This window comes from Coenobita brevimanus, chromosome 24 (genome assembly GCF_032717465.1).
Source record: "Coenobita brevimanus isolate Jiangsu-jjx chromosome 24, ASM3271746v2, whole genome shotgun sequence".
In the NCBI taxonomy this organism is placed as follows: domain Eukaryota; kingdom Metazoa; phylum Arthropoda; class Malacostraca; order Decapoda; family Coenobitidae; genus Coenobita; species Coenobita brevimanus.
The window spans coordinates 38,801,588-38,823,938 of NC_136977.1; the positions used below are offsets into that span (position 1 = coordinate 38,801,588).

A 22,351-nucleotide genomic window follows, 5' to 3' on the forward strand; every position below is an offset into this window, starting at 1 on the left:
GGAGGAAAGGATGGTGGAAAGAGGAGGTGAGGGGAGAGAAAAGGGAGGAAAAAGAGGAATCGGGGGATAGGGAGAAGGGGAAGGCGGAAGGGAGAGGACGAAAGACGTGAGATGAAGGTGGAGGGTGGGAGGGACGAGAGAAATAGTTGGTAAAGGAGAAGGGTTGGGGGAGAAGACGGTGGAAGGAAGAGGCGGGGAAAGAGGAAGAGCAAGTAGGGGAGAGAAGGGAGAGAAGATACAAGTGGAAAGGGAAGGGGGGAGGTGGATAGAGGGAGGGGTAGGGGGTGGATGCATGCAGGTGCGAGCGCAAAAAATGGTCTACCCGTGATTGTATTGGAGGCGAGGTGAGGTGAGGTGAGGTAGCGATCACTATATAGTCTCTGCCGCTGCTACTCCCGCCGTATGCGCTGCACGTATTTGTTTTTAGCACACAAGTTCCAGTCAGCTCCTTCTGTATAATAGGTTATGTCGCTAGTCAGGTTTAGAGACTGTTTACGTTAGGCTTGCAATCTGAGTTTAACTATTTCATCTGGCTACTCCTACCCATGGACAAGCTGCCCCACTTTGTAAACAGATTGCAGTTTTAGCCCAGAGATTCCAATTCTCTCATTAGACTGCTGTACTAGTTTTTGTTGCCTAGGAAAGTTTAGAGATATAAAACTACTTTACTTTGATTTATAGATGCCTTCCCTTTCTAAACACACTATTTTTAGAATAGTTTAAAATTTCACTCACCAAGCTGCTGAGTTAGTGTTAATCTTAATCACTAAGTGCTCACAGATAGGCTTAGGTCTTATTGTTTCACTTCTATTTACCTGTATATACACCCCTCCCTACTAATCCCGTCTCTAATTTCTCCCATTAATTTTTTGTGTTGTCATTCGTTTTGTGTACTGGGGACTCAGACTCGTTTTGGCCTTACTACTTCACTCTCTCTCTCATAAATCCCCCTCTTCTAAACACTAAAAAAAAAAAAAAAAAAAACAGAGAAGCCTTATTTTCTCCCATTAACTTCTTGTGTTAGTTTTTCTGTTGTTCAATATGTCCTCCAGTTTCAATATGGGTTGCAGCATTTCTTGCAAAATTTCATGCAGAAAATTCCAAAGTTTTTTCTCCCCTCTTAGGCTGCGATCTACGTCTGGTTGCATCTCTTACATTCTTTGTGTTTATTAAAATTCCCTCTCTAAAATCTCTCCTATTTTTAGCCAACGCTGCTCATTTTCCTTGTTAACTTTATGGGTTATTCATTTTGTCCAGCTATTTTTTTTTTCCTTGTTTTCATGTTTTTGGGTCTAATGTTTTGGTCAGGCTTGCCTGAGTATTATCACACTTATTGTTAAAGTCTTTGATTTCTTCATTTTTTTAAGGAATTGAGATTACAGATAGAATTAATTTGAGTGTTATCATTACGGTATTTAATGAATCTCTTCAGTACCGTAATTTTACTTTATTATTATTATTATTATTATTATTATTATTATTATTATTATTATTATTATTATTATTATTATTATTATTATTATTATTATTATTATTATTATTATTATTATTATTATTATTATTATTATTATTATTATTTTTGTTCCTTATTTCTATCATTATTATTATTATTATTATTATTATTATTATTATTATTATCATTACTATTATCATCATTTACTTATTCTGGTTAGGGGAGAGCTTATAATAAAAAAGGGGTTGGAAGCAGTTTCATCAAACCTCTTCAGAATCACGTTACCTATATTTTATTCCTGCTTCCACCTCCCGGCAGATTTTTCACCGATGACCCAACCCCCCCAACCCAGCAAATTCTTTTTTCTTTTTTCTTTTTTTTCTTTTTTGCCAACATCTCTGTTTTTTATGAGAAACATCGAAAATTCAGAGATAGTGCTCACCTGAGCTTAGATGTGCCCTGTACAGGTGACCCTCACCTCACTTGGTGCCATCTTCTCTAGAGCCGCACTCCAGAGAAGACGTTTTCTATGGGAGGGGTAACTATTCCAAACCACTCAGAATAGGTAGATATATATTTATTTGATACAAATTTATATGTAGTACAAGCGTATATTGGTCTTCACATAATAATATAGGCAATATAAGCATTATTTCACTCACCAAACACATCAACATACCTCACCTTCCTTGGTGACGTAACCTCCTCATCACTTCTGCTCATTTCTTCCTCTGGCGCCACATAATCTTTGTCTTCCACATCGGGAATCACTTTCGCCTTGAATTTCATCGTCAGAGAAACCATGGCGTGACATGTCTTTACTGGCCAGATGACTGCTAACAGGTGAGTTGCCAAGAAAATGGCGTGCATGGGGGGGGGTTACACGGGGCCAGGCAGTGCCACTGCCTGGCGGCAAGTAGAGGAAGGGCTCCCACATATGCCTGCCAAAAATCACCCGCGAAACTTGAAATATGTGCAAATGATGGACCTTGCAAGTGCAGGACGTTTATATACATCATCAGGACTGAGCGTGACAAAACATTCGGACATACATATACGTCAACAGGACGCAGCGGGTTAATCAACTTAGGAAGGATCTCCTGTAATGGTGTGTGTGTGTGTGTGTGTGTGTGTGTGTGTGTGTGTGTGTGTGTGTGTGTTCTGATCCTCTTTTTAATACATTATGCCGTCCAAGTTTTTTGTTTTTCTTCTCGTTTATGTATGGTAGAGTGTTAATTATGAGAGTTAGAGAGGGTACAGAGGGAGTGATTGGTGAAGAGCAGTGTAGCTTTAGGAGAGGGAGGGGATGCGTTGATCAGGTGTTTGCTGTGAGACAAGTGTGTGAAAAGTATTTAGCGAAAGGCAAGGATGTGTTTTGGGCATTGATGGATTTAGAGAAAGTGTATGATAGAATTGATAGGGAGGCTTTGTGGACTGTTTTAAGATTGTATGGGCTTGATGGTAGGTTACTAAAAGGGGTGAAAAGTTTTTATGTAAATAGTAGAGTGTGTGTAAGAGTGGGAAATGCTGTGAGTGACTGGTTTCCTGTGAGAGTGGGGCTGCGACAGGGATGTGTGATGTCGCCTTGGTTGTTTAATATTTACATGGATGGTGTTGTAAGGGAGGTGAATGCAAGAGTTTTAGGTGGAGGTCTGAGTCTGGTGAATGTTGATGGTGGAGAGTGGAATCTGAAGCAGCTGCTGTTTGCAGATGATACTGCACTGGTGGCTGATTCAGAGGAGAGCTTGAGGCAGTTGGTAGAGGAGTTTGGAAGGGTGTGTGAAAGGAAGAAATTGAAAGTAAATGAGAATAAGAGTAAAGTGATGAAGTGTACGAGGTTGGTAGATGGTAGGGGGATGAATATAGCTTTGAATGGCGAGTTGCTTGAGGAGGTAGAGTGTTTTAAATATCTAGGGTCACATGTTGCTGTGGATGGAAGAATAGATGCAGAAGTGAAGTTTAGAATAAATGAAGTAGGAAAGGTGCTGGGAGGAATGAAAAAAGTGTTTAGATGTCGTTCGTTTAGAATGGATGTAAAGAGAAGGTTGTATGAGGGTGTTGTGGTACCGACTGTGTTATATGGGGCTGAAACATGGAATATGGGTGTAGCAGAGAGGAAAAGTTTGAATGTAATGGAGATGAGGTGTCTGAGGAGTATGTGTGAAGTGACGCATATGGATCGAGTGCGAAATGATGAATTGCTAAGGAGAACTGGAGTTGTTCGGGAGATGGCTGCTAGAGTTGAGCAGAGGGTGTTGCGATGGTTTGGGCATATGGAGAGAATGGATAATGAGCGATTGGTGAAAAAGATAACTAGATCTGATGTGAGAGGTGTAAGGTTGAGAGGAAGACCACGAATAGGATGGATGGACCGTGTGAAGAGAGCACTGGATGTGAGAGGGATGTCTGTTGAGCAAGGAAGAGTGGCTGTGTGTGACAGAAATAAATGGAGAGAAATTGTGAATGAATAAGTGATGATGCAGCCCTGAGGGGATATTCTCCCTCATTTGGTCTGATCAGCTAGTCAGGTCAGGTGCGGGTAAGGGGATGGGTCTGTTATGATGTGGCAGGGGTAAACCAGCTCTGCTGTCGGGCCCTGCTGCGGATGTCACTGATTGCATTGCGCAGTTGACCCTTGTGCGGTGTGGTGCGGTGAGGATCTGTCCGTTCTCCCCTTGGGGCTAAGATGCGAATGAAGGTGTTTGAATGGATGAGTAAATGGGGAGTGTGTCGTCCTGTCTCGGCTACCTCCCTTTCCTTGGGGGAAGCAGCCTAGGTATATAGATAGATAGATGTACTGAAGAGGGAGAGAGAGAGAGAAAGAGAGAGGGAGAGAGTCCGGCGAGACCTTGTTTTTGGTCTAGTTTGTTTGTTCGTTTGTTTGTTTCTTTGTTAGCAATATTACAGAAAAACGGCTGAATGAAATTAAATGAAACTTTCAGGATAAGTGGGCACTGATCCCAAAAGTAAGTAAGTAATTTTTGAAGGTAATGAAGTGACCGTGAAAGGTCTAATTCAAGGTCACAGATTTTCAGTGGGCTATAACTTGAAACCGGTTGAAGATAGAGATACTTGCTATTATGAACATACAAAAACTCATAATATGCTGCTTTCATTTGGCACCAATGAAATGCTCAGAAATTTTGATACCACCTCTAATGCTACCAGTGTAATGCTCGATAATTTTAGTCGCCAGTGTAATGCTGGAAAAATTAGATACCACCGCTAATGCCACCAGTGTAATGCTGGGGAGTTTTCACCAACAGTATAATGATGAGAATTTGTCACCAGTGTAACCTATTAGAATTTTAGAGATTATGCGAAACTGGGTATCGTGATCTTTGAGAGCTTTACGGATTATGGGTAATTGGGTAGCATGATCTTATATGATAGTTTTAGGGCTTATGGGAAATAGGGTGGTGTGATGGTCTATGAGAGTGCATGAGCAGAGTAGATATTAGTACCCTTTGTGGGCCACTCAATCTCGTCTGTACCACTCCTTGGAGGACAGCAAAACTGAAACCCAAAATAACCTAAGATTTACTAAACATTAAGACCTGAAAGACGGATTACTCTTCGAACTGTGAATGAAACAAAGCAGACAAAATGTAATCAGGGTCCGTAACTCCAGAATTATGAATCTTTACAACCTAAATTAATATTCAAAGAGTACTGATACACCTGGATATATTAATCCCGTGGTCTCAGTTGGACTCTCTGGGAAGACTCCTGTAGATTACCACCGAAGATATTCTCTTAAGACTAAATAGGTACAACTTAAGAATCATATACAACTGAATACAGTACTCAAATGGACCAACCGATAAGCACTTTGATTGCAAGAACTAAAAAAAAAGGGGGGGTGATTTAGTGTGAGATGTTAGGCAACGGCTTGGACGCACAATATGTTAATGATGGAGAGAGGCATGGCGGTCTCATTATTCAGTTCAAGTAAGATCAGAGGAAATATCACCAATTTAACTAACGAATGCATATGAAGGCTTACATTACACGAGGGCAAAATGGAGGGGGAGGATGAGAGTTCGGCACTAACCTGTGAACGATGGAGAGAGGAGCGGTGGTCTCATTATTAGGCGCCGCTCTCTTCCTCTTTATACTCATCCTCACAGTATTCAGGGATCGGCTAGAACTTAAACTGATTACCTTGTAACATTATTGACTCTTCTAAGTTCTCCAAAGAATATGAAAGATACGTTTGCACTCAACATACTTAGAAAAGTGACTTACGATGTTTAAAATTTTAGTAATAGGCACAAAGGTGTGCAAGGGACAGCATGGTGGAATGATGAGGTGAAACGAGCTGTGGAACAAAAGAAGAAGGCATATAGTGAATGGTTAGCGAGTAGAGGTAGGGGAGAAGATGAGAGAGAGAAGAGAGAGGTATATGTGAGCAGGAGAAGGGAGGTTAAGAGACTGGTGAAGAAGAGAAAGAAGAAAGTGGATGAAGAGTTTGGGAGGAATCTGAGTGTGAAATGGAGGGAGAGTAAGAAATTGTTTTGGAAGGAGGTAAAGAAAGTAAGGCAGTGTGAAAGGGGAAATAGTAGGGGAGTGAAAGATAGGAATAATAGATTGTTGGTGAAGAAAGAGAAAGTGAAGAGATGGAAGGAGCACTTTGAGGATTTGTTGAATGTGGAGAGTGAGAACAGTGCGAGTATAAGTGGTTGGGGAATGGCTGGGAGAAGAAGAGATGAGAGGAGGGAGGAAGAGATCAGTAGGGCGGAGGTCGTGGAAGCGATGAAGAATATTAAGTTGGGAAAGGCCCCAGGAATTGATGGAGTGTGTGGTGAAATGCTTAGGTATGGGGGTGAGATTGTTGTGGAGTGGATATGGAAGTTGTGTAGATTGGCTTGGGAAGAGGGAAGGGTTCCAGAGGACTGGAAATCAGGTATAATTGTTCCTTTATACAAAGGAAAAGGAGAGAGAGAAGTATGTGGTAACCATAGGGGTATTTGCCTACTTAGTGTGACTGGTAAAATATATGGTAGAATACTCATTGATAGGGTTAGGCATATGACAGAGGAGCTAGTTGGAGAAGAACAAGGGGGATTTAGGAAGGGAAAAGGGTGTGTAGATCAGATATTTGTTCTAAGATGTTTAGTGGAGAAGTATCTAGAGAAGAGAAGGAAAGTGTATGCTGCCTTCATGGACTTGGAGAAAGCTTATGACAGAATAGATAGGCAAGGTATGTGGAAAGTATTAAGAATATATGGAGTGGAGGGGAAATTGTTGAGTGCTGTGAAGAGTATGTACGAGGGAGCTAGGGCTACGGTGCGAATGGATGGTGAGCTGAGTGAGTTCTTTGATCTCAAGGTGGGACTGAAACAGGGTTGTGTAATGTCTCCATGGCTGTTTAATATATACATGGATGGGGTTGCAAAGGAGGTGCAGGGTAGGGCAGTGGATGTGGGGGTGGCTCTAATGAATGAGGGTGAGATTTGGAAGCTTCCGGTGTTGCTGTTTGCTGATGACACAGTGCTGCTGAGTGAAGATGAATGGGAGTTGCAAGGTTTGGTGAATGAATTTGGGACAGTGTGTAGGAGAAGGAATCTGAAAGTTAATGTAAACAAAAGTAAAGTTATGGTGTTTGAAAGGAATGAAGTCACAGAGTGTGCAGTGAGGTTGGATGGTGAGGATATGGAGAATGTGAGTGCATTCAAGTACTTGGGTAGTGTGATGAGTAAGGATGGAACTTTGGGGGATGAAGTGCGTGAAAGGGTACAGCAGGGAAGGAAGGTTGTTGGTTGGTACACTGAGAGCAGTGATGAGAAATAGGGAGGTGAGTATGGAAGTTAAGAAGTCACTGCATGATAGTATTGTGATCCCTACCCTGACGTATGGAAGCGAGGCATGGACCTTACAAGAGGGGAACAAGTCAAGAGTGAGAGCAGTGGAAATGAGTTACTTGAGAGGAGCATGTGGAGTGACGTGGAGGGACAGGTTGACGAATGAAGAAGTGAAGGAACGCTGTGGGGTGGATGTGGATGTGGTTGAGAAGATTAGGAGAAATACACTGAGGTGGTTTGGACATGTGGAGAGAATGGAGAATGAAAGACTGACTAAGAGGGTGTATGTGGGTGAGGTGGGAGGAGGGAGAGGGAGAGGTAGACCAAGGATGAGGTGGAGGGATGGAGTTGAGAGGTATATGAGGGAGGGGGGGGTGAGTTGGGGGGAGGGTAGTCAAATGGTGTGTGACAGAGCGACTTGGAGGCGTTTTGTCTGCGGCCACCCTTTGCGGGATTAGGGCGTCGGGCTATAGATAGATAGACAAAGGAACTTTAATCATCATGAAGCCAAATCAGTTAGGAATTCAAACAATTTTATTACCCTGCAATGTTCATGTGCCTACGTGACTGTAAACACAACTCCAATAACATGAATTTCGTGCTTTACTAATGACTATCATCAACAATTTTATTTCAGAGAACTCTCAATCCACCACTCCATAGTTCAGAAAGAGTACTATGAACACTGACATATAAATCTCTAGATCAGAATACGAAGAAAGACATTCTCGGTTGTTAATCCCTACTAAAATTTCCTCAGTTATACGTCTTTGTTAATAACGACTGGTTCATATGTAATAAAAGTTAATCATATTCACACCAGTACTCGACTTAGTACTATCAAGAACAGAATGATGCTCACATTATGAATATCAACTAAGACTAAACTTAAATATAGGACTTAAGGGTTAGATCATGAACTGTACTAACTATATATCAATACTTAAGGTAAAGATTACACTTACGATATTAACTTATACTAACTTATACTATACTTAAAATTATGGCACTACACCAAGACCTTTCACCTTCAGTGACCTTAGAGGGTCAAACTCAAGGTCACGGATATTCAGGGGGCTATTACTCGAAACTGGTTGAAGAAAGAGAAATTTACTGTTATCAACATACAGGGAGTCCCTTATGGGGTTTTAAATTAGTACCATGTCCTCTGACCATAAAAGGCCTTGAAAGGTCAAACTCAGGGTCATGGATATTCAGCATGCTATAACTCGAAACTCGTTGAAGATAGAAATATATACTATTATCGAGATATAGGAAGTCTCATAAGGGCTTTCATTTGGCACCATGACCTCTGACCTTCAGTGACCTTGAAAGATGAACGTAAGGTCACGGATTTTCAGAGAGCTTTGCTTGAAAACATTTGCACCATTACGTTAGACTTTAATTTTGTAATAGCACTAAATGGCAGTCCCGAATCAGTATTTAACAGCAATAAAATAACTGCTGTCGGGCGAGGTTTATTGTGCCTGGCACCACTTGTTAAGAAATTGTATCGCTTTAACTATTCATCCTTGAGGGCATCCTATCTATTTTTCTTACTTGGTTAACATCAGACAGCTTTCCTCGCCACTCGGAACTCTCCAATGTCTGCGGATAAATGCATTTATCCATCCATCCGTCCATATATCCATCCATCCAACCATCCACCCATTCATGCACCCCACTCATCAACGCAGCAGTAGTCGGGTGAAATTTTGCAAGAGTACTGTGTCCTTTCGCCAGTCTATTTTCATACTTATTTACCCATCCTCCTAGCCAACTATCCATTAATCAGTCCATTCATATACTCCATCCATCCACCCCAATTACCCTTCCATCCATCAATCAAACCATCAAACCATTCACCAGCCACACCAGCCAGTCAATTAATCCATTCATCTATCCATCAGCCAGTCAGTCAAACTGACTATCCGTCTATCAACATATCCATCCATCAACTCACCAATCCATCCATCAGAATGTCAGTTAGCTGATCATTCAGTCAGTCCACCCATTCATCTAACTATCCCTTCATCAGTCCATTCATTAACCCATCCATCCATCAACCCATCAATACATTCACAAGCCAATCAGTCAGCCAGTGAATCAGTCAGTCAGTCCATCCATCCATCCATCCACCCATCCATCCATCCATCCATCCATCCATCCATCAATCCATCCATCCATCCATCCACCCATCCATCCATCCATCCACCCATCCATCCGTCCATTCATCTATCCATCCATCCATCCATCCATGCATTCATCTATCCATCCATCCATCCATGCATTCATCTATCCATCCATCCATCCATGCATTCATCTATCCATCCATCCATCCATCCATCCACACCCCACTCGTCAAGGCAGGAACAATTAGATCGACTTTTACGAGACCTCTTCACCCTTTCACCTCGGAGCAAGAGCCACTTTTGACGTGTTCCCCGGCCCTCCTCCCATGACCTTTCTCGTCCCCTGACCTGACATACACGTGCCTCGGAATGGGGAAGGAGGTTGCGTTTATAAAGGGAGCCTAAACATTTTATACTATCAGCCTGCAATGTACTGGGTTCACGTTCACTTGAGCCTGGGGCTGCAACTATTAGCTACTACTAATAAATCTCCATAATGGTCATTTCATCATCAGTCATCAGTAATCATCCTCATGATCATCCCGACTTCTTCTCATCAACCAAAGGACTGGGTGAGGTAGGGTCCCGAGAACAGGACAAGACAAAAACATGACAGAGGGAGACCTAATCAGTAGCATGCTCAGTTAAATGAATCACTCGCTAATACTGGCTTTAATGTGATCGTGAAGTGTTTGATGACTGCATGAGCGAAGACAAACGCAAATACAAACAGTCTTACACGCATCTTAATCTTAGCAGAGTTATAAATATGACATTAGATGACCTTGCGCAGATGACCTGACACCGTGGCGAGGGGAGAGGGAGAGAAAGAAACTCGGCTTCTCCTCCAGTTTCTCACGACAAATGTTGGTTCTGGAGGATGTGGTTAAGTAGCGGTTGTAGTTGTCACTGAGGAAGTTGGTTCCTTTCGGGTGTGACTTCTTGCTTCACATTTTCAGTCAAGGATGTGTGTGTGTGTGTGTGTGTGTGTGTGTGTGTGTGTGTGTGTGTGTGTGTGTGTGTGTGTGTGTGTGTGTGTGTGTGTGTGTTTTATACGTTTTTTACTGCCATATAATGTCAATTAGTTAGAGTGAAGTCTGCCCCCCTGGCTGAAGGCGTATAGTGTAACTGTACAGTTCATATCAGGTTTACTGTGCAACCATCCATCACCTAGGAAGGAGGGCAGCAGTCAGAATCAACCCCCCCCCCCCATGCTTACAACGTACGAATGGGAAGGGTGTGTGTGTGAGGAGAATAATGCATGGAAAGTGGAAATGTGATGACGGTGAGTGTCCGGATCTGAACATCGTTGGGCAAGCAAATGAAGGATAATACTCCGAACACCCTTTTTATCCAGTTAGATATCCACCTAGACTCATGGCATAGGCATCTTGAAATGAAAACCTGAACCACCTGACGACTGCTGCTCCTTTTTCTTTCTTTCATTTTCTTTCTTTCTTTTATTTTGCTAAACACTATAAATCGTAGAAGGTGTTGCTGGATGTACAGTCACGTGTACTAATTTCTGCTCAGGGGTTACCCCTTCCTTCCCCCCTCTACCCTGGACAGAGGGAAGGGGGGAATCGCGAACAAGTCTACCCCGCCTTCTGCCCCCAACTCCCCCACCCTCCACCTCCAACTGCCAGTTACTGATTAGACGCAAATTTTCTCATGTCCTGTAAACATGACTAAACTGTCGTCGCACACGCTTTCAACGGCCAAGATTTGGACTATATTTTTAGAATAAATTATTACCGTATTGAACTGCATTCTCAAATTGAAAATATTCACCATCTTTGTAATGCAGTGTCGTCCGCTGCACAATTCTGGGTTCCAGTGCTTACCTTTTCACTTCCCCCAGCTGTCTCTCTCTCTCTCTCTCTCTCTCTCTCTCTCTCTCTCTCTCTCTCTCTCTCTCTCTCTCTCTCTGAATTTACTTTTCCCACTCACTCTTTCTTTTTAGATTTATATAACTTTCTCTTTGCTTCTCTCCCCCTCTCCCCCTTCTCTCGTTCTTTGTCTTAAGTCTTCCCCTCCTCTCACCCCTCCCCTCCCCCAACAATAGGCCTGATCAGCAGTCAGTTATACCGTCACCTCTCCTTCGTATATCGTGTGCAGGCAACATTTATCACACACACTTAGGTCAGATGTATGGAAAGCTAATTTATATATATATATATATATATATATATATATATATATATATATATATATATATATATATATATATATATATATATTTATACATATATATATATATATATAATGTATTTCTCGTTATGTGCCAAGTTCAAATAGAGAACACCAGACCAATATTCGTAATTTTTATTAGAGTGACCGTTCCACTTCACATAGCTGGGTAGCTGGGCTTATAAACTGCACACACACACACACACACACACACACACACACACACACACACACACACACACACACACACACACACACACACACACACACACACACACACACACACGACTTAAATTTTGCACTGACAGCGTGGCGACTACAAATATAGTCATTCTAACAACTGGATCTGCTGGCTCCAAACCTTCCCTGCAACTCCTCATTCAATACGGTAATAATTTATTCTAAAAATATAGTCCAAATCTTGGCCGTTGAAAGCGTGTCGACGACAGTTTAGTCATGTTTACAGGACATGAGAAAATTTGCGTCTAATCAGTAACTGGCAGCTGGAGGTGGAGGGTGGGGGAGTTGGGGGTAGAAGGCGGGGTAGACTTGTTCGCGATTCCCCCCTTCTCTCTGTCCAGGGTAGAGGGGGGAAGGAAGTGGTAACTCCTGAGCAGAAATTAGTACGCGTGACTGTACTTGTATATAGTATTTTCATTGTCTTTCTTTTCGTTAAACACACTTCTGTATTAATCGTCTACTTACCTATCTGTGTCTGCCTAATCTGGGTTTTCCCTTCTGATGTAGTTTCTTGCACAACACTGCATGTCAAAGACGGTGGAAACCTCTCTTGTTTTACGTTGAACATCTATTACCTCTCTCTGGTGTAACACATTGCATAACACGATTCATAAAACATGGTGGAATCTTCTTGTGTGCATTTTTTTTCCCTGAATCAAACCCGCTTTTGCCTTAAACATTTATTTATCTCCTACCTGACTGAACTTTGGTGCATCACACCTTCAATCAGCTCCTACAGCACCTTGACGTCTTGGTATATTTCATTTTCACCGACTCTTCCTCACGTGTTTACTAACCGTCTCATGATCTCGTCTTTTGTGTTTTGTTCCAGATAACGTCAGACGATTTATCCAGCTGAGTAAATAATGGAGCTTGTTAATAGTCACTTTTAACCCTCTTAGGGTAGGAACAACTCTTAATATTGCAGGTAAAGACACACGCTTTCATTAGGCTGAGTCATAGAAGCTTGAGTTATTCCTTCTGAGGTACGGTAACTTTTTGCCAAACACAATTGATCAAACACGTAGGGAAGTTCGTTTGTCTAGTATTTCCTGAATTAAACGCACTATTCCTTTAACATTTGATGTTTGTTTGGCTGTTTCTTGCTTTACTCCGCGTATCAGAATCTTCACCATCCCGACGTCTTCTGCAGAATAATTCATACTTGACGTCTCAATACTTCGTTTTCCAGTATATTAACAAGTTTATTTTATTCTTGCTGCACCAAAGAGTTTCATTACTCGTAACAGAGACTAGTAATGAGGCAGATACACCCTATACATATACCTCTATTAAGCACGCTCAGAACTTAAACCAGACGATTTAAACATCTGAGGGAAACATTCCCCTCAAACACCTTCAGCCCAGATGTTCCCTCCTAAAACACACACACATACAAAGATACGTCCCCTAAATGAAGGGGTTAATGGAGATGGATGCTAAAAGGTTGAAGGTGGAAGTAAGGGTCATCTTCCTGACGCTAAACTTTAACTCCTTCACTAACTGCAGGTGTAAGTCTGGGGTTACGCTGTTTGCCAAATTCACCTCGGATTCATAATATACATTTTTAATTTTCATCATTCCTACCAACATTCTATGCTTTGTTTGTTCGTTATGGCTGCACGTGTTGAGTGAGCCCTTCCAAAAGTTACTGAAGGAGTAATGGTGTGTGTGTGTGTGTGTGTGTGTGTGTGTGTGTGTGTGTGTGTGTGTGTGTGTGTGTGTGTGTGTGTGTGTGTGTGTGTGTGTGTGTGTGTGTGTGTCTGCGCGCTTGCGCGTGCGTGCTTGCGTGCGTGCGCGGTTTTAAAATCCTCTCTCCATAATTTTGAAGATTTTTTTTGTTGAGGCAGCATTTGGCGTAGTAACAAACCATATGTATCCTGCGCAATATTCTGGGTCAGGAAAATCTGGAATGGTGAGAGGGAGGCAGCTAACTGAAGAGATGGCAATTTTAGGCCAAGTTACAGGAGACAGATCATTGTTAACTCGAGAACAGTCTGCCTTCTCCTCATCCTATGTATTTTTAATTTATCATATCTTCAACCCATCATCTGCCTCCTCTTTCTATGCATTCTCAGTCTTTTATCTTACCTTATTTGTGATCTCTAATAGCGTCCCTCCTCCTCTCACATACTGGCAATCTTTCATCCAAGCAGCTCGTGTTACTCTGAACAAGTCTGCTTTCTCCTACTTATAATCATTCATATATGCAATCACCAGCCAAGCAACAGACTCCCTTCTCCTGTGTATTCTCAGTCTTGTGTACACTCTGGAACTTTGTCTCCTTTTCTCTTTCCCCGTTCTTCTGACCTCTAATTTTTCAGACTCGACATGTCCAGGAAAATCGAAAAGAACAGGACTTTGATGTCGAATCGCTCCTGTTTCGCATTCTTTGGAAAAAACAAAAACTAGAGTATCCAAAACTTTGCTTTCCCCTTTGGACTAAAGAAAGTGAGGGTGGGGGAGGGCGGAGATCAACTTCATCCTTTTCTTGTTTATTCTTAAGGGTCATGAATCCTTCAAAACGCAGAGTTGTACTTAAGTATAATATTCCAACCACCTGTAAGCAATCATCATCATCGTCATCATCATCGTGACATTCCTTCTCACCTAAGGATGAGGTGAGGATTATAATTATTCAACCGAGGAAAACCCCTACACTCTAAAAAATGAAGCTTATCTGGCACCTGCACCAGATACTCACAGTCTGACTTACCTTAGCAGAAACCTGACGTAGTGAAATTATGAATGAAAGAAAGTAACAAAAGAGAGTGGAGAAAATCAGGTTTAAAATACGAGTCACAAACTAGGTCACTTGTCTTCCGTGTGACCTCCTGGTTAAGGTACGGCCTTCAGCAGCCTCCAGTGAGTGAGTCAGTGCGGTGGGGAACAGGGAAAAAAAAGGTCACTTGATCTTAGTGTCTGATGAATGCACAGAGACGCACAACCTTCTCGCACCCTCATAACGATCGGTAGCTGGTGTCTGGTTAGGTATATAAATGTCCGAAGTTTCTCTATAATAACTAGAATCGTCAGGGGATAAACAAAATTTATCATTGCACTGAGAGACTAATTTATCTTCGTGTCTGGCAATGTGCATATTATTATTTCTTTGCACATTCATCTGAAGGTTTGGGTAAACTAGTTGGCTGGATAAAATTGTCGAGATCTAACTAGAGTATAATGTCTAAACTTCACAATCACAGTAACAGATCACCTGATCTTGTCTGGTGATGCGCCTAAACTTCTTCGCACCTGCATTACTATCCCTGGCTGGCGTCTGGATAGCGGCATCAGGTTTGTGGTTAACTATCTGCCTACGGTTTCCCTGTGATATATAAAACAGTCAGGAGTTGAACAGAATAGTGTCTAGCCTCCATATCAGATGATGAGTACAGTCTGCATTCTCGCAGCCTCATAACCTCATGTTGGTGTCTTGTTCGTTTATGAACGTTACGGTTAAAATAGCCAATTACCTCGTACAACTGCACGCTCAGGTCAGCCGCATATAGTGCCTTCAAATAAGTGATGCTTAACTTTTCACAATAAGGTTTTTCTTAATCTAGTTAATAAGAAAACTCTCTTCTTAGCTAAATAGATTCTCTTTGCCTTAACCGGACTAAAGTAACTTTGCGTGAGTCCGCATAAAAACTGGAAAGACTTGAATAAGTTTAATAAATCTGTCTGGAATCAGACAAACTAGGACACACGTCGCATGCTGCAGATAAACGGTTACCTTAGCTAGGCTTATTTTATTTGTTTATTTCCTTAAAGACCTGAGAGAAAATATAAATCTTCGTAATTTGCAACGAGTGTTGTAAAGGCTGGAGGTAAGAGATGGGTAGGGATGGAGGGATGGAGAGAAGGTCGGGGTGGCAGAGAAGTTGGGAGTGAGGAAGAAGGTCGGGGTGAGAGAGAAGGTCGGGATGGGGCAGAGAAGGTGGGAGTGGGAAGAGAGAATATGGGCGTGGGGGAGAGACGGCAGGAGTGCGAATAGAGAATATGGGCGTGGGGTAGAAAAGATGGGGGTGGGAAGAGAAAATGTGGGTGTAGGGGAGAGAAGGTTGGGGTGGGAAGAGAGAATGTGGAGGTGGGGGAGAGAAGGTGGGGGTGGGAAGACAGAATGTGGGGTGGGGGAGAGAATATGAGGGTGGGGGAGAGAAGGTAGGGATGGGGGAAGAATGAGGGAACAGAATTTCCCGCCGTGCCTATGCCTGGCTTTATCTGGGCAGCAACAAGAGTACTCTTAGTACACGACGCTTGCTACCACCACATTCGACCTTCTATCTTTCTACGGCAACAAACATTTCCTTTCTTCATGTGGAGACCAAACAGACAGACAGACAGACAGACAAAGGCACACACACACACACACACACACACACACACACACACACACACACACACACACACACACACACACCTTGGTTTGATAGTGAGCGTCCATGTGGCGTTAGTCCCAAGTTTTTTCTCATATTTCCTGCATGCCAAATATCAAATTCAATTCTAAAGATTTGTACTGTGTTCAGAAGGATTTAACTCATGAAACTTTAGGTTAATATTCTGCGGTCAGGGTTGGTGAACCTGAATAAATAAATAAATAAATGAATAAATAAAAAATAGAAATAAACATATAACTGAAATATAAAAATTATGTAATTATATGTAATTGCATGCTGTTTTAATTTCAGATAAAAATGAAAACGTGATGATTATGTGCCTTGCAGCACTCCTTTAGTAGGAGTAGACTGTAGCACCAGTTGAGCAAGGCAGTACTGAACTCCCAAGGTGGATGGAAAGCTGATGACAGGGAGAGCTGGAGCTCCCGTTCCATCAGCTCTCGGGACTAGTTCCTGACCATCCCCCTTTTTTTAACTTTTTCAGTGTTTCAGTAACACAGAGAGTAGGCCAGCATGCTCTCCAATACAAGTTTCTCTAACTGTAACCAATCTACATGCACAGTACACACTACACTTCCTTCTCAAAATTTAAAGGAAATAATGGAAAATGGCACACCCATACAATGCCTCGGAGTCCCCGGGGGGGGGGGGACATAAATGCCCCCACCATCCCCCCCTCTCCCGGTGACGACTCTTTGAGCTGCCTGGATCCACTGTCTGATTCTCTTCTCCTTCATTTCTGCAACATTCGCGGCCTTTCCTCTAACTTTCTGTTGAACACCACCTCTCCTCTAAACCTCACCTTCTCTTCCTTATTGAGACTCACCTGTCTGAGGCAACTGACAGCAAACCCTTTTCTGTATCCTCCTTCTTTCTCTATACTCATTTCAAAGCCAAAGGTGGATGTAGTGTATATGTACGCAACGACCTATCTTGCTCTCGTGTTCCTGAACTTGATTCTCCTGAATTCTCTACACTCTGGCTTCGGCTCTCCTGTCTTTCTTTGACTAAAAATATCTGCACTGTTTATGTATCTCCTAATTCTACTGACTATCAAAAATTCGTTGACTATCTTACTTCTGCGATGGAACACATTTCATCCATTTCTCCTTTCTCTGAAATCTCCATTCTAGGAGATTTCAATGTTCACCATCACCTTTGGCTCTCCTCTCCTTTCACTGATCCACCTTGTGAGCAAGCCTACATCTTTTCTATCCTTAATGACCTAGAGCAGCTTGTACAGTACCCTACCCGTATCCCTGAACGCCTTGGAGAGAGGTCCACTATACTTGACCTCTTCCTTACAACTATTCCTTCTGCTTACACTGTTAATCTCTTCTCTCTGTTGGGCTCCTCTGATCACAACCTTATTACCTTAACCTGTCCTATCGCTCCGGTATGGCCTGTGGACCCTCCAAAAGAAACGTCGTCTATGACACTTTGGAGCTGCAGATTGGGAGGCCCTCAGGCAGTACTTCTTTGATTTTCCCTTGAATGATTAATGCTTCCATGACCGGGAGCCATCCGAGTGTGCCTTGCGCATTACCGAGGTTATCCTCTCAAGAATAGAAGCATACATTCCTTTCTCATATCCTTTGACTAATGCAAAAAAGCCTTGGTTTAATTGCGCTTGTTCTAATGCTGTCCGCAATAAGGAGAGGGCCTTTAAAAGGTACAGGAGCCAACCCACCCCCATATCACATCTTTTTTATGTTTCTGTCCGGAATCGTGCTCAGTCTGTTCTTTGCTCTACTAAAAATAATTTCATCCGTGCTAAATGCTCTCAACTCTCCAACTCGAATTCTTCCCACTCCTTCTGGCACCTTGCCAAAAACCTTTCTAACAACTTTACCTTATCATCCTTCCCTCCTCTTTTCTACTCTGATGGCTCTACAGCTATTTCTTCTACTGATAAAGAAGATCTCTCCGCTCAGACTTTCTCTTCCAATTCCACCTTTGACGATTTCGGTGCTATTCCTCCATCACTTCCCCCCCTCTGACTTCCTCATGGCTGACATTAAAATGTCTTCAGCTGATGTATTTTCTGCCATCACTGGCCTCAATACTAACAAGGCATATGGGCATGATGGAGTCCCTCCTGTTGTCCTCAAGAATTTTGGTTCTGTGCTTACACCCTGCCTACGTAAACTCTTTCGCCTTTGTCTATCAACTTGTACCTTTCCTTCTTGCTGGAAGTTTGCTCTCATTCAGCCTGTCCCAAAGAAGGTTGACCATTCCCAACCCTCTAACTATCGTCCAATTGCTTTAACATCCTGTATCTCAAAAGTTATTGAGTCTATTATTAACAGAAAAATGTTAAAGCATCTTTCCTGTCACAACCTTCTTTCTGATCGTCAGTATGGGTTCCGTCAGGGACGCTCCACTGGCGATCTTCTCATCTACATTTCAGACTCCTGGTCATCCTCCTTTCGGGAGTTAGACAAAAGCTTTGCCATTGCACTTAACATATGAAAGGCTTTTGATCGAGTCTGGCATAAATCTTTAATTTCCAAACTGCCCTCTTACGGTTTCTATCCTTCTATCTGTGCCTTCATTTATAGCTTCCTTTTTGGTCGTTCTATAGCTGCTGGTGTAGACGACCATCGTTCTTCTCCTAGATTAATCAACAGTGGTGTTCCTCAGGGCTCTGTCCTGTCACCAACTCTCTTCCTTTTATTCATCAATGACCTTCTAAGTTGTACATCCAGTCCTATCCACTCGTACGCTGATGATTCCACCCTTCACTTTTGTATTCGGTTTTCGCAACGTCCATCTCAGCAGTTACTTCAACAAACAAGGGATGAGGCTATGGTACACCTGAAGTCTGACTTGGTTCGTATCTCTGACTGGGGTAAAAATAATTGTATTGTTTCTAATGCATCAAAGACTCAGTTTTTACACCTATCAACCCGTCAAAATCTTCCACAGGAGTACCAACTAATGTTTAATAATATCTAGCTCAATTCTGCATCATCCTTGAACATGCTCGGGGTTTCATTCGCACGGGACCAAGTGTGCTAACCCGACTCCGTGCCTTCTTTACCCCTGCACAGTTGTTGACTTTATACACGGATTTTATTCGCCCGTGTGTAGAGTACATCTCTCATGTGTGAGGAGGCTCCCTACATACAGCTCATCTCAATAGGGTGGAGTCAAAGGCTTTTCGTCTCATCAACTCTCCTCTTACTGGCTCCCTTCAACCTCTGTCTCTTCGCCGCACTGTTGCATCTTTATCCCCTCTCTATCCCTACTTCAGTGGTCACTGCTCCTGTGAACTGTCTGCTTCCATCCCTCCACCTCTACCACGGGCGCGTAGCACCCGTCTAGCAACAAACTCTCATCCCTTTTCTGTCCAGCTCTCTAATGCAAGAGTTGACCGTTACTCCCAGTCCTTCATTTATGCAGCAGGTCAACTCTGGAACTGTCTCCCACTGTCTTTATTTGCTACTTCCTATGATCTCCAGTCTTTCAAACGCAGTTTGTCCAGGCATCTCGAAATGAATGGATCTTGAATTTGGCTCTCTTTTGTATTGTTTTTGTTTTTTTTTCTTTGAAGGAACGTTTTGCGGGCTCGCGGCCTTTAGTTCCTTCTTCCTCGCATTAAAAAAAAAAAAAAAGTAAAGTCATTAACAAACCATGGGAATCTCAGTAAGAGTCAGTTACCGATCTTATATTCTCAGTTCAGTATATGCAGCATCTACTGTACACTTCCAATCTTTTACCTAATACGAACTTCCATCACACATCCTAGCACATCAACTACCCTGCCTCATCAAACACAAAGCACGCGAATTATATATTTCTGAATGTTTTAAGTACTCAGTCAGAGATGCACACCAGTACAAGGGAAGTAACATTTGTGGGGAGATGGGAAACTGGAGATCAAGGTAATAACACAAATACAGAGGAAAAAAAGGTAAAAAAAAAAAATAATAAAATGGTGTGTGTGTGTGTGTGTGTGTGTGTGTGTGTGTGTGTGTGTGTGTGTGTGTGTGTGTGTGTGTGTGTGTGTGTGTGTGTTTGTCTGTGTGTGAATAAACAAAAACTTCTTACCATAACCGAGGCTCTCCAAATTTTCCCCTTCATCTGAAAAAGGAAAACCTCCAATAAGTTGCTTAAAAAAAAAAAAATGTCAAATAAAAGGACGGGCAGGTATCACCTATTTCTTATTGCTTGGGAAAACAACCTGAGACAATGTATAAGTCGCTTCACTGGGAGAGATTCTTCGTGAGGTGAGTACAGTGATCTGGTGAGGGCGTGAAGACAACAGAACAATCATAGCAGTGGAGGGGTCCCTTTGCGAGCTGAATAATTTTGGCGGCAGTGTGAATAAAAATGGAGAAATTGTTACCATAGCGAAAAGTATATTAAGATGTATAGTAGTGGAGGGGTTAAAGAAAACGAGTGAGATATATTTAACACGACTGTGGTCCAGTGCGAAGTTCAAAGAGTGGATCAGTGTGAATCAAGCTCTGAAAGTGGACTAGTATCTGTGAATGTAGACCAGTGGTTAGGGAAATGGACCAGGGCAAGGTATGAAATAAGGAAAAATGATCAATGCACATCGAAGGCAATATTTCGTAATCCATTACATTTATCTATCTGTCTATCTATCTATCTATCTATCTATCTAGAGAGATTTCAGTTAATACTTCCGGGTATTATATTTTTGAATTCGTGTAACATATACATTTATATAATAAGATTAAATGTAAATAAGTAAAACATATTTAATTAACGATATGATTTAAAAAAAAAAAAAAACTTTACTCTTATGAATCTCCATAAACTTGGTCATGAAATAAATAGAGCCTAATGAGGGTAGAAATTTGTACAATAAGTAAAAAAAAAAAATGTACAAGTAAATAAAATAAAACAGCTTACAAAATAAAATTAAACTCAGTGCTATCTCTCCGTAAATTATTTGCGAGACTGCTATAGAAATTGTGAATAGGTTATATTGTCAAACTATTTCCATTTACCCAAACACGTCTATTTGATTGCACATAATTTCATCACTACACGAAATCAGCTTGATCACTGCACAAATCAGACTGATCACTGCATATTTTGTGATCACTGCACATTTATTTTAAACCCTGAACCAGAGGCTAAGAATGTGAACCAGAGACTAAGTGGACCAAAGGTTATGAGAGTAGCTAAGAGGTGTGACTGTGAATCAACCAGTTTTAGAATTATGAAAATGAGCTTGATTACTGACCATGAAAGTGAACCAGTGGCTGTAACTGTCCCCGCAATGCTGTGGAAGTGGGCCAGGGGGACTAAGAGAGTAGACCAGGGAGACTAAAAGAGTTGGCCTGGCTGTGAGTGGATCAGGGGCTGTGAGAGCGGATCTGAAACTACGACACTCGTTCAGGGGCTACCAGACCGCACCAGCAAGCAAGTTCTTTCCACACTGACAACCTAAGCACACAGTCCTACATTACCAAATATATTCAGCATCTATCTATCTATTATCTATCCCCACACGCCTAATCCCAGAGCTGATTCGGGGTGGCAGAGACCAAAACTGCCTCCAGCTCCCTCTTATCGCCACTACAACAGCTCCAAATTATAACATTCGTGGTTCGAACCCGAAAATGTATCACCTCTTGGGGACGATTAGAAGACCTGCTGATTGGATTTAGAACCTGTAGCGTATATTTTGAGTGTAGTATAAATGTAATGTTGGAGAGAAAGGTGTCTATCTTTTTTGCATGCTGGCTGTGGAAAGTGCCGTGTATCTATCCATTTATCTATCATACTGCCAGACGCCTTCAGGGTCGATTACATGTCCAGCTAGGTTAAATGTAGAAACCTGTCTTTTTGATCTGGGTGCAGTGTTTACGTAATGGAATGTTAGTTTCGCGAGTGAGAGAGATGTGTCCATCTTTTTCCCACCTTGCCTGTATGAAAGTGGCGTCTGTCTGTCTATTTATATATCCATTTACCACCAAGGCAAGTTCTGTCTTCCTATAAATCTACCGCCAGGCGTCCAATTCCTGACCACATCCAGTGTGACCACAATCAAAACTGCCCTGTACATCACCACTAACGACAGCCAGATCACAGTGCCGGTCGTTCATACCCCGGCCCTCTGAGGCACCTGCACGAGGCATGGAGGAAAGTTCA

At 42.2% G+C, this 22,351-nt stretch overlaps 1 protein-coding gene across 1 annotated transcript in view; it reads left to right on the forward strand.

Moving 5' to 3' along the window:
* The window catches only part of LOC145393354 (uncharacterized), a 49,048-nt gene extending 27,521 nt beyond the window's left edge, over nt 1-21,527 (forward strand). The window contains exon 4 of the mRNA XM_080267453.1: nt 21,328-21,527. Coding sequence (XP_080123579.1) covers nt 21,328-21,527 — 200 coding nt within the window. The remainder of the gene's footprint in view (nt 1-21,327) is intronic.
* Nucleotides 21,528-22,351: the final 824 nt, after the last annotated feature.